This window comes from Nycticebus coucang, chromosome 1 (assembly GCF_027406575.1).
Source record: "Nycticebus coucang isolate mNycCou1 chromosome 1, mNycCou1.pri, whole genome shotgun sequence".
NCBI lineage: Eukaryota > Metazoa > Chordata > Mammalia > Primates > Lorisidae > Nycticebus > Nycticebus coucang.
Window position 1 is genome coordinate 51,363,113 of NC_069780.1, and position 12,903 is coordinate 51,376,015.

Genomic DNA, 12,903 nt, shown 5'->3' on the forward strand with positions numbered 1-12,903 from the left:
GCGAACTAAAGTGTGGGGATCAATGAGTGGCGAGCAAAGTTTCTGAGTCCTGCTCCAGCTCGCGGTCTTCCCTCTCGCGTTGTTTGTGTTTCGGCGACGCGTGTGTGCGTGTGTGTGTGGAGTGTGTGTGTGTGTGTGTGTGTGTGTGTGCAGCGGAGGAGGGGCGGGGAGAGTGAGAGGGACCCAGCGGAGGGTGAGAGGGGCTCGCTGAGCTCTAGCTCCTCAGCGGTACAACCTTCAGCCCGGGCAGGCGAGAAGGAGCGCGCTGACAGGCGGCGCCCGGAGCTGAGGAGGGCGCCACCACCGCCCAGCGCCGACTTCCCCGCCTCCACGGCCTCCAGAGAAGGAGAAAGCGGGACTAAGCACCCCAGAGCCCCAAACAAAAAGCCTTGTGGATTACAAAGTGAAACTGACACGGGACAATAAAAGCAAAGATAACCCGGGCAGGGGCGAGGCGCGCTCCAGTGGGCTTCTGACTGCGACCGCCAGAGAACGATCCCCGTGGCATGGTGAGGGGAGGGGACTCAGGGACTCGGCACTTCTGTCTGACCCCTGCGAGGCCGAGAAGAAAGCTGGACCTGAGTACGATTTGGATGTACAAATAATGGGTCCGCAGGCGCCCAGGCATAGGTGAAAAATGCAGAGGAGCCTTGGCTGTTGCCTGTGCCGGACCACGGGCTTGAAGCCGCAGGAGGGACGGCGGCGGCGGCGGCGGTTGCTGGTGGGGAAGGGACAGAGCTGAGCGCTCCGGGTTCCGGAGCCAGAGCGCGAACCTGAGCGCTCGGAACGCAGTTCTCGGAGAACCTGCGCGCAGACGCCGCTGCCTGGGCCTCGGCGGCCACTGCTGGAGCCCTGTTGGAGGGGCGTTACAGCCTTGTTCTTGAGGAGAGGGGACTTGAGGAAATCCCTCGTCTATAGGTTTTGGGAAAGGAATTCGATTCTCCCGGTTCCCCACCGGCCCCTGTCAGAGTGCAGTTGTGCTTTCCGTCGCTACGGATGTTTGTTCTTCCCTCTTCGGCTTCTCTGCTGTGGGTAAGTTACAAAGTTTCTGAAGACAATTATTTGCAATGATTCCTCACATACCTTAAATATATGCAACCTCTTCCAACTCTCATCCACCTGGGCAAGAACGTTCAGACTCCCTGGATTCAAAAACAAAGTAGACGGGGGGAAAATATAAGAGCTTTGAGAAACTTTTCTGGGAACACGACTCATAGGAGTGCCCCGCGGAATGCCCTGCCGTTTTTCTCGACGGCATTGCTGTTGCACTATGCGTCCAACTGGCTACCTGAAGCTTTTTGCTGATGCAACTTGTTTTTGCTGGACTGGAGATTCTTTGAAATAGCTGAGGTCTGAGACCCAGCTGTAGGCTGCATCGTTGCTGGTGCTACTTGATCTCTGTAAATACCTTTCCGTTTGCTTCACCACCCCCTCCTTCTCTTCACTCCGTTCCCGGGAGCCAGGACCATGGACTTAGCTGCAGACCGGGGTCCTGGCCGTCCGTGGCTCCCGCTGCACACTCAATCAGTATCTCAACTCCTGCGAGTGTTTTGGCTGCTGTCATTGCTCCCGGGGCCGGCTTGGGTCCGCGGGGCCGAGCAGCGCCAGGTGTTCCAGGTGCTGGAAGAGCAACCTCCAGGCACTCTGGTAGGCATTATCCAGACGCGTCCTGGCTTCACCTACCGGCTCAGCGAAAGCCACGCCCTGTTTACCATAAACAGTAGTACTGGAGCCCTGTACACCACCGCCACCATCGACCGTGAGAGCCTGCCCAGCGATGTGATCAACCTGGTGGTCCTTTCTAGCGCACCCACCTATCCCACTGAAGTGCGAGTGCTGGTGCGGGACCTCAATGACAACGCCCCAGTTTTCCCGGACCCCTCGATCGTAGTCACTTTCAAGGAGGACAGTAGCAGTGGGCGCCAAGTCATCTTGGACACGGCCACCGACTCGGACATCGGCTCAAACGGCGTTGACCACCGCTCCTACCGTATCATCCGGGGCAACGAGGCGGGCCGCTTCCGCCTGGACATCACGCTGAACCCAAGCGGCGAGGGCGCGTTCCTGCATCTGGTGTCTAAGGGCGGACTGGACCGCGAGGTCACGCCGCAGTACCAGCTCTTGGTTGAAGTTGAGGACAAGGGTGAGCCGAAGCGGCGAGGCTACCTTCAGGTAAATGTGACTGTCCAAGATATTAACGACAACCCCCCGGTTTTTGGCAGTTCCCACTACCAGGCGGGGGTGCCTGAGGACGCGGTTGTGGGCTCCAGCGTCCTCCAGGTGGCGGCGGCGGACGCAGATGAGGGCACCAACGCGGACATCCGCTACCGGCTGCAGGACGAAGGGACCCCTTTCCAAATGGACCCGGAAACGGGGCTGATCACTGTGCGGGAGCCCCTGGACTTCGAAGCCCGGCGGCAGTACTCTCTGACGCTGCAGGCGATGGACCGAGGCGTGCCTTCCCTTACTGGGCGCGCCGAGGCGCTGATTCAGCTACTGGATGTGAACGACAACGACCCCGTAGTGAAGTTCCGCTACTTCCCTGCCACCTCTCGCTACGCCTCGGTAGATGAGAACGCTCAAGTGGGCACCGTGGTGGCTCTGCTCACCGTGACCGACGCAGACTCCCCCGCGGCCAACGGGAACATCTCGGTGCAGATTCTTGGGGGCAACGAGCAGCGCCACTTTGAAGTGCAGAGCAGCAAAGTGCCAAACCTGAGCCTCATCAAAGTGGCCAGCGCTTTGGATCGGGAGCGCATCCCTTCTTACAACCTCACAGTTTCGGTCTCTGATAACTACGGGGCGCCCCCTGCCGCAGCGGTCCAGGCGCGCTCTTCTGTGGCAAGTCTGGTAATTTTTGTCAATGACATCAATGACCATCCTCCTGTCTTTGCACAGCAAGTGTACAGAGTGAACCTGAGTGAGGAGGCGCCTCCAGGAAGCTATGTGTGTGGGGTATCTGCCACTGACGGTGACTCTGGTCTCAATGCTAATCTGCGTTACAGCATCGTCTCTGGCAATGGACTGGGATGGTTCCATATCAGTGAACATAGCGGTCTCGTGACCACTGGGGCTGCTGGGGGTCTGAACCGAGAACTTGCTTCCCAGATTGTACTGAATATAAGTGCTCGGGACCAGGGAGTTCACCCAAAGTTTTCCTACGCTCAGCTTGTAGTGACTCTCCTAGATGTGAATGATGAGAAGCCGGTATTTAGCCAGCCAGAAGGGTATGATGTGTCTGTAGTTGAGAATGCCCCAACAGGGACAGAACTACTGATACTCAGGGCAACTGACAGGGACCTGGGTGACAACGGAACAGTACGCTTCTCCCTACAAGAGGCTGAGACAGACAAGAGGTCCTTCCGTCTGGATCCTGTGTCTGGGAGATTGAGTACTGTTTCCTCCTTGGACAGAGAGGAACAAGCCTTCTACTCCCTGTTGGTTGTGGCCACAGATCTGGGCTCCCCTCCCCAGTCATCAATGGTTCATATAAATGTGAGTCTTCTGGATATCAATGACAACAGCCCTGTGTTCTACCCAGTCCAATATTTTGCTCATATTCAAGAGAATGAGCCAGGAGGTAGCTATATCACCACAGTGTCTGCCACTGACCCAGACTTGGGTCCCAATGGAACTGTCAAATATAGTATATCAGCTGGAGACAGGTCTCGGTTTCAGGTCAACGCTCAGAGTGGGGTTATTTCTACAAGAATGGCCCTAGACAGAGAAGAAAAAACAGCTTACCAGTTGCAAATAGTGGCTACTGATGGTGGTAATTTGCAGTCTCCCAACCAGGCGATAGTAACCATCACTGTACTGGATACCCAAGACAACCCACCTGTATTCAGCCAGGCTGCCTACAGCTTTGTGGTTTTTGAGAATGTGGCACTGGGATATCAAGTGGGTAGTGTGTCTGCTTCCACCATGGATCTCAATTCCAACATCAGTTATCTCATTACTACTGGGGATCAGAAAGGTATGTTTGCTATCAACCAGGTCACTGGGCAGCTTTCCACTGCAAGTGTGATTGACAGAGAAGAGCAATCCTTTTATCAGCTGAAAGTGGTGGCCAGTGGGGGAACGGTGACTGGAGATACTGTGGTTAATATAACAGTTAAGGATTTGAATGACAACTCTCCCCATTTCATTCAAGCAGTAGAGAGTGTAAATGTGGTAGAGAATTGGCAGGCAGGGCATAGCATTTTTCAAGCCAAAGCTGTGGACCCTGATGAGGGTGTCAATGGCATGGTGCTCTATAGTATGAAGCAAAATCCCAAGAACTTGTTTGCTATCAATGAAAAGAATGGTAACATTAGTCTGTTAGGGCCCTTGGATGTTCATGCTGGCTCCTACCAAATAGAGATCTTGGCGTCTGATATGGGTGTTCCACAGCTCTCCTCTAGCCTCATCTTAACAGTTTATGTCCATGACGTAAATGACAATTCACCAGTGTTTGATCAACTTTCTTATGAGGTCACCCTTTCTGAGTCAGAACCTGTGAATTCTCGATTCTTTAAAGTACAAGCTTCTGATAAGGATTCAGGAGCAAATGGTGAAATTGCATATACCATTGCTGAAGGAAACACAGGGGATGCTTTTGGCATATTCCCAGATGGTCAATTGTATATAAAAAGTGAACTGGACCGTGAACTTCAAGACAGATATGTTTTACTAGTTGTTGCTTTTGACAGAGCAGTGGAGCCCCTTAGTGCTACTGTGAATGTTACTGTAATTTTAGAAGACGTAAATGATAACAGACCTCTTTTTAACAGTACCAATTACACATTTTACTTTGAAGAGGAACAGAAAGCTGGGTCATTTGTGGGCAAAGTAAGTGCTGTAGATAAAGACTTTGGGCCAAATGGAGAAGTAAGGTATGCTTTTGAAATGGTGCAGCCAGATTTTGAGTTGCATGCTACCAGTGGGGAAATTACAAATACTCATCAGTTTGACAGGGAGTCTCTTATGAGGCAAAGAGGGACTGCAGTGTTTAGCTTTATAGTCATAGCAACAGATCAGGGGCTCCCTCAGCCTCTCAAGGATCAGGCTACTGTACATGTTTACATGAAGGATATAAATGATAATGCTCCCAGATTTTTAAAAGACTTTTACCAAGCTACAATCTCAGAATCAGCAGCCAACCTGACACAAGTTTTGAGAGTATCTGCCTCAGATGTTGATGAAGGTAATAATGGACTTATTCATTATTCTATAATAAAAGGAAATGAAGAAAGACAGTTTTCTATAGACAGCTCCTCTGGTCAGGTAGCACTAATTGGTAAATTAGACTATGAAGCAACACCTGCTTATTCCCTTGTAATTCAAGCAGTGGATTCAGGGACCATCTCCCTCAATTCAACTTGTACCTTAAATATTGATATTTTAGATGAAAATGACAATACTCCTTCTTTCCCCCAATCAACACTCTTTGTTGATGTTTTGGAAAACATGAGAATTGGTGAACTCGTGTCCTCTGTTACTGCAACTGATTCTGATTCAGGCAACAATGCTGATTTACATTACAGTATTACTGGGACTAACAATCATGGAACTTTTAGCATTAGCCCAAACACTGGGAGTATTTTTCTTGCCAAAAAATTGGACTTTGAAACACAGTCTTTGTATAAACTAAATATAACAGCAAAAGACCAAGGAAGGCCTCCACGTTCATCCACCATGTCAGTGGTTATTCACGTGAGGGACTTTAATGACAATCCTCCTAGCTTTCCTCCTGGAGATATTTTCAAGTCTATTATTGAGAACATTCCCATTGGTACGTCTATCATTTCAGTGACTGCACATGACCCCGATGCAGACATTAATGGGCAACTATCCTACACAATCATTCAACAGATGCCAAGAGGCAACCACTTTGGCATAGATGAAGTCAAAGGGACTATATATACTAATGCAGAAATAGATCGGGAATTTGCTAATCTCTTTGAGTTAACTGTAAAAGCCAATGATCAAGCTGTGCCCATAGAAACCAGACGATATGCTTTGAAAAATGTGACCATTTTGGTTACAGACCTCAATGACAATGTCCCAATGTTTATATCACAAAACGCCCTTGCTGCAGACCCTTCAGCTGTGATTGGTTCTGTTCTGACAACAATTATGGCTGCTGACCCAGATGAAGGTGCCAATGGAGAGGTGGAGTATGAGATCATCAATGGGGACACAGACACCTTCATCGTGGATCGTTACAGCGGAGACTTAAGAGTAGCTTCAGCACTGGTGCCCTCACAGTTGATCTACAATCTTATAGTCTCAGCCACAGACCTTGGCCCTGAAAGAAGGAAATCAACCACTGAGTTGACAGTCATTCTTCAGGGCCTCGATGGACCTGTTTTTACTCAACCCAGATATATAACTATTTTGAAAGAAGGAGAACCCATTGGCACCAATGTAATATCAATAGAAGCAGCTAGCTCCAGAGGATCAGAAGCCCCAGTGGAGTATTATATTGTCTCAGTTCGTTGTGAAGAAAAGACTGTTGGCCGCCTCTTTACCATCGGACGACACACTGGCATAATCCAGACTGCAGCCATTCTGGACCGGGAGCAAGGAGCATGTCTTTATCTGGTGGATGTTTATGCCATAGAAAAATCAACTGCTTTTCCCAGAACACAGAAAGCAGAGGTAATGGTTTTGTAGTCGTTATTTGTTCATGTTCTTATTAGAAAGATCTGTCTTTTAATAGTCACTTTCTATAATGATTTATCTTTATTTTTATTATTAATTTTACAAACAGGAGGATATAAATTGTTCTATTACAAAGACTAACAAAAACGATATAAATTCAGCTTTAATGATGGTTAAAACTAATTAATAAACTTTTCTTCTCTCTTTCCATTTTTGCTCATAGCAATCAAATGTATAAGGCTAAGAAGAAATCTTTTGTCATTCCAGAGTGGGAAAAAAATCCATTTATCTAAGCTAAATCACTGATCTAACTTAAATACATCTTCTCTCAGTAAAGAAGTCTATCAGAAGATGGGCATTCCTAGAATTAGAAATCCTGATTCCTAGATGAGCTTTGGAGGAAGTCAGCATTGTACCATAACTTTTTAGGGAGAGTGGCAATGGAGGCCAGACTGACAGTTTACATCAGGACAGTATTAACTTTCACATCCTCAGCCGTCTTGGCAGTTTCTTTATAGACAGTGACTAATTTTCATGTGCTCAGCCAAGTTTTGGAAGATTTCTGATTCCTTTTGCCTTCGCATTTTAGAGACTATCTTCCAATTTAGAGAAATCATTTCTCTTCTCTCTTAAAGTAAAGCATTCAGTGTGCTGGAAAGAGCAGACAAAATGTGCTATTTCTCCAGAAAAACTGCTGTTCAATACATGGCATAGGTATATGTTGTTTTGTCTGCTGGTAGGTAAGAAACTAGTGTTTCACAGCAGAAAGCAAAAGATTTCTGAGCCTAGTCTTCCCTGGGGGTGTTTTAGGCTGCTACCTCCATGTTTCATTGATTTGTTTTTAATTGAACTAGGTTTAATGTTATTTTGATAATCAACTAGAAATGATATAGCTATCCTGTGGAAAAGTCTTGTTTGCTGTTTTCTAAGTTTATTCTCTCCCTCCCCACTTCCCTCAAGGACATTCTAGTGTCAATCAGACAAAAACACGAAATATCAAATGTGGTTTGTGATACTTGGCAGTAACCCAAATACAATATGCTAGCGAAATTAAGGCTCATGGTGTTTTTTTTTTTTTTTTTGCTTTCTTTTCTCTTTTGGTGAGATGGAGATTTTCTTTATTTAAAAATGCTATTTATTATCTATTTATTAATTATAAATGCTATTTATTATCTATTCTTTTGTATTCTCTGTGATTTTCTTTTCATAATATCTGCCAGTGTCTGTTCTGTGGTTGGTGGAGCATATTCAAGGTATAAAGGGCATTAGAGATATAATTAAAGATGTAATACTTGATAGATAATATATAAGAACAGACAAAGTCTTAGAGATATAATTATAAGTGGAATTTAGTTTTATCTTACTTACATAGCTCTGAAAGGATTTCTAGGTCACATATCTTTTTCTGCCTGTTATTGTTACATAATATTTTAACATAGGTTTTTTATGTTGAGCTATTTAACTGATGACATGATTTATATGTAATTGTATTTTGATTTGGAGTTATCCCTCTCATAAATCCACCCACTAACTCTACTTTCCTTCTTTGAAATTATTTCTTAGATGAAAATATTGGATTATTTATTAGGTGTCGTTTATTTATTTATTAGGTATTGTTGGTACAGTGCACCACACTTTATTAGAATACTATGGAAAATGATAATAAATGTTCATTATTATTATTAGAAGATTGATTACATCTTATTTACTCATTAGATATGCAAAGATTGGCTTAGCATAAATAGTTCTCCCCTTGAATTAGGCATGAGAATTAAAAAATGATAATTAGAAATAATTTTGTTACTAATAGGAAATTACCTATCATCCTTTTTTAACTCAGTAATACCAATATGAAAAGTTACTATTCATATTTATTATACATTATTCATTTAAAAATCCAAAGAGCATTCGATATGATAATTTGTTTTAATTAAGAAAAAAGTTAGTCAGGATATCTTCTGTGAACTTAGTGCTGAAATTGTAAACCAAGTTTGCGTTCCCAACCTCTAACCACTCCTAAAATTAAAAGCAAATGTGTTTCTCCAAAGAATATTGAAAGCAGTAGTTGAAACCTAGAATTTCATATTATTATTGGTTGTATCTTTCAAGTATATGCAATAAAGTCCTCTTTCCTTCTGTTTAAACAATCTACTGCAATTCAGCAAAAAAGAAGTTAGAAGTTTACCTTGGTTATTAGAGGTGATATTTTTAATTGTTTATATCCAAGTGCAGACTTTGTCCAATGCACTTTAAAAAATTTATTCATGTACACTGATAAGCATCTGTGTTGCTTACTCAGGTTTCTGGCCAGAGTCATGGCTGATCACATTCCATGGGCAAACTGAAGGTCAGCGGGTAAAAGAGAAACGATTTCATTTCCATTCTTTTTCTAACTCTGACACTTGGGATGATGAACTGAAGTCTGTGACTGTGATAGTGCTCATGGCAGAGATTTTTCCAATTGTATATCTTTATTCATATCTTATGATTTAGCATGAATACAAATGCTTTGAAGGATGAATTTGGAGTTACAGACATAAGATTTATTAACCTTTTTATTTATTTTGTCTATATTTTCAGAAGAGTTCACACAGTCTTGATTATGTTAGAATAGCTCATATAAAGTTTGTGCCATTTTTCTAGGTTCAACAACAACGAAAATACAGATGTATTTCAATAAGCATTTCTCTTTCAATATGTGTAATATAGAAACATGCAACTTAGGGACGTGATTGCACCTCATCATGGGCACAGGCTTTGTTTTATTGTATTACAGCCTATTGTATTACACCCAATTGGTAGTAGGTGTTATGTGCATGTTTGCTGAAGGCAATGGTAGGAAAGTGAAAATGAGAACATATGTTTTTGTGCCTCAAGAATAAATTAACAGATAAAGGCTGGGGAAATGGACAGAATTAGCAAATCTGATCCTCTTTATTAATTGAAGGAAGAACACAACATACTAATTATCTCTGCTCTGCAAATGAACTGAGAATTGTCAGAAAACTAAAAAAGGAAAGAATTTAGATGGGTAGTCTGATACAGAGCTTAGTACTCTAATTTAAGGAAGCAATGTGTGTGTTTCCAGGTAGTCACCAGGCCACAGTTCTTAAAATTGTTGGTCCTGGGACTCCTTTATATTTGTCAAAGACCCCTAGGAGCTTTTGTGCAGCTATGTCTTATATATTGATATTTAACAGTTTGAACTTTGAAACAGAGAAAATTTTGAACTATATTGAACATATAACATTTTATTTTTAAAACTTTATTTTCCAAACTAAAAAAAAAAAAAAATTTGAAAAGAGAGTCATTATTTTAAATTTGTACAAATCTCTTTGATGTGTAAATTAATAAACAATAGCTGGATTCTCAAATCTTCTTTTTCAGTCTATTGCAACATGTTGTTTTTATGCTTAAAATATGTGAAAGACTCACACAAATATATTGAATTGGAAAATGGAGACATACCTTAATTTGATATGCTTTTTAGATGAATGTTGATTTTATTTATTTATTTATTTATTTTTGGTACTTTACCAGAAGTCTACAATTGACAGTTTCTTAAAACTTATTTACAATGTGGAATATGAAACCTCAACAGTGAAGTTTTTGCACACTATTACATACAACTGCATTAATCTGTCTTGAGTTCTGAGTGAGTCATCTGTTCATAAACTGGAATTATCAGGCACTCATTATTTGGGAAATGTTGATATCACTGATAAAGAACTAATAAGAAAAGCTCTTAAATATATTGACTCAACCTCATGGTGATGAAGTTTTCTAAATTTGAAGTTTTGTTTGAAAGCTCAAATTGTATCATTAGTAACATGTACTGTTAGTTGCTTTCCTTGAAGTATCAGTCTTCCTTTCTTCATTACCTCCCCCAGAAAATGTTTCTATATACTGAAATCTAAAAAAAAAATAAAGTTTCTTGACAGAAAGTTTTCAGGTAAAAACAGTTCTTTCAAGTAAAAATAATATTCCACAAATAAAGCAGCTATTTCAGCTTGCAACTCTTACTTCTTTGACACAGTCAAAATACTTAAGCACAGAGTCATGGTTTCTGGTGCACATTTTGCACTATGTCACTTACAATAGTAAATAAAATCAAATTTTAAGTCTATCCTTAATAAAAGTAATGATGTTATTGTTTCATCGAGGAAATTCCTTTATATTTTTAGCCAACCTGACATTTTATTTTTTACTGCGACTACCTGGCAGTGAACAATAAAATACTGCTCAAATGCTTTAGAGTTCCCACTTTGATTTGTGCTAAAGCACCAGCAGTTTCACTCACCAATTGTTTGCACTTCTAGTGCTTATTTCAACACAGTGAACAAAGATGAACAGTATTTTTCATTATTGTGGAACTATTTTTGATTTCTCAGAGTTCATAAAATAGGTCTCTGGTTGGCCCAGAGGTTCATGGTCAACAGTGAGGAAACCATTGGTAGAGGTTCTGAAATCTTGGCAGTTTAGTAAACAAAAACAAGCCTCTAGAAATAACATATTAAAAATACGTTGAGAATATTAGGTGAATGAACCATGATTCATTAAAAATTAGAAATGAGTGTTAGTACTTGGATAATAAATTAATTTGTTTTCACAATGGGACCATTAAGGTTTCCAAGAGAAATGGAGACATTTGTAAATCAGTTCTCCATACAAAGTTTAGAAATTTTGTTTTTTCCCCAGAGGGTTTAGAATCAGGGTAATGCACTTTAGAATAAATGTCTATGAATCTTGTGTATTGTTCACAGGTAGATTTTAGGCAACAGAGCTGGGAATATAAAAATAATAAATATCCTTGTTATAATATTTATTAACTATTGCTATTATATTGATATATTGGGTCATTGGGCTAATTGATAATCCATTTTTAAGGATTTTATCATTTGAACCTTACAGTACTACTTCTCAGATTCTCAGATCTTTTGAATAACTTGCTTAAGTTCACTTAGATAGAAAATCACATCCAGACTTCAGAATTTGTATTAGTAATTACTGTTCTCTTCAGAATTACTGTTCTCTTCACAACTAAAACTTGTAGTTTTAGTTATGAAAAAGGCTTTTTCTCTCTATATATGAGTGTATATGTATGCCTGCTTACCCACTTTTTTTCACTTCCTTATGTGTTGTGAAGGAACAACAAACACTTTTTTAAAAAGTCTTTAAGAAGTAGATTATGTATTGTTTGATCTAAGGAGAAGCAAGTTTTGCCTGCTTCAGTTAAGGTCATCAGCTTATCTCTTATATTCCTAGGGGTCATTTAGTGGTGGAAGCAATGCTCTGGATCCCAAATTGAATTGGGAATATGTGGCAGTGCTTCAGGTTAGGGAAAAATGTGAGTGAGGGAGCTGCAGACAAATGAGCTCAGGTAGATGAGGGTCCTCTCCTAACCCACAATGCTATCCAACTTGGAAGCAGTCACCACATTTCAAGGAGGTGAAAATCTGTTTTTTGATTTTCAGATGATAAATCTTCCTCTCCTAAAGAACAATGATTAGGTTGGAGTGGATGGAGAGTGAAAATTATATTAAAGAGAGAAAAAAAATTCACTAATTCCTCTGCTTTTGGTTTTCAAAACATTTCTTTAAAAAATAACCTGTCATGGTTTTTTGACTTTGTTTATCCCAGTGGTATAAATGAATTTACACTAGATTTCTTTTTTGCATTTATTAAAACCCTAATCATTTTAATTGTCTATTTTTCATTAGATTTTGGGGCAACTACTCTAGGAATAGTTTTGAAAAATACTTACGTACTTAGAATTTTGTGGAATTGATTTTTCATTGCATTGTCTGTAGCTTGCTCTTTGTCATCATTAGAATTAAAAACGGCCTAAGAACCTCATTAGCTATGAGGGATTGTTGCATTAGTGACTGTAGAGAAATGCATGGGCCCAGAGGTGAGTTTTCTATTTCAAGAATTAATAAATCTAAGCTTCAGCTCTTTGTAATACTCATAAAAGTAGGCAGTATTATGAATTATGAGCTTGTAAGCAGAAATAGAATACAAAATAACTAGCAAATGGTATGGGTCAAGATGAATATCAAGTATTCAGATACAGACTATGGTAAATGTTTTCTTTTTTTCTGTGTAAGAATATTTATTTATTGATTTATTTCATATTGAGGTAAAATCTGCACTTATAATTTAGCATCTTTACCATTTTAAGTGTACTGTTCAATGGTAATTATACTCTTTTTTTCCCCCTTGTCCCCCTTGCCCTTCTCCACCTTCTGGTAACTACCA

General features: G+C 41.3%; 1 protein-coding gene across 2 annotated transcripts in view; it reads left to right on the forward strand.

The window, feature by feature from the left end:
• Positions 1-1,467: 1,467 nt before the first annotated feature.
• The window catches only part of FAT4 (FAT atypical cadherin 4), a 204,065-nt gene continuing 192,629 nt past the window's right edge, over positions 1,468-12,903 (forward strand). For both annotated transcript variants that reach the window (XM_053577478.1, XM_053577566.1), the window contains exon 1: positions 1,468-6,642. In XM_053577478.1, the coding sequence (XP_053433453.1) occupies positions 1,468-6,642 (5,175 nt within the window). The remainder of the gene's footprint in view (positions 6,643-12,903) is intronic.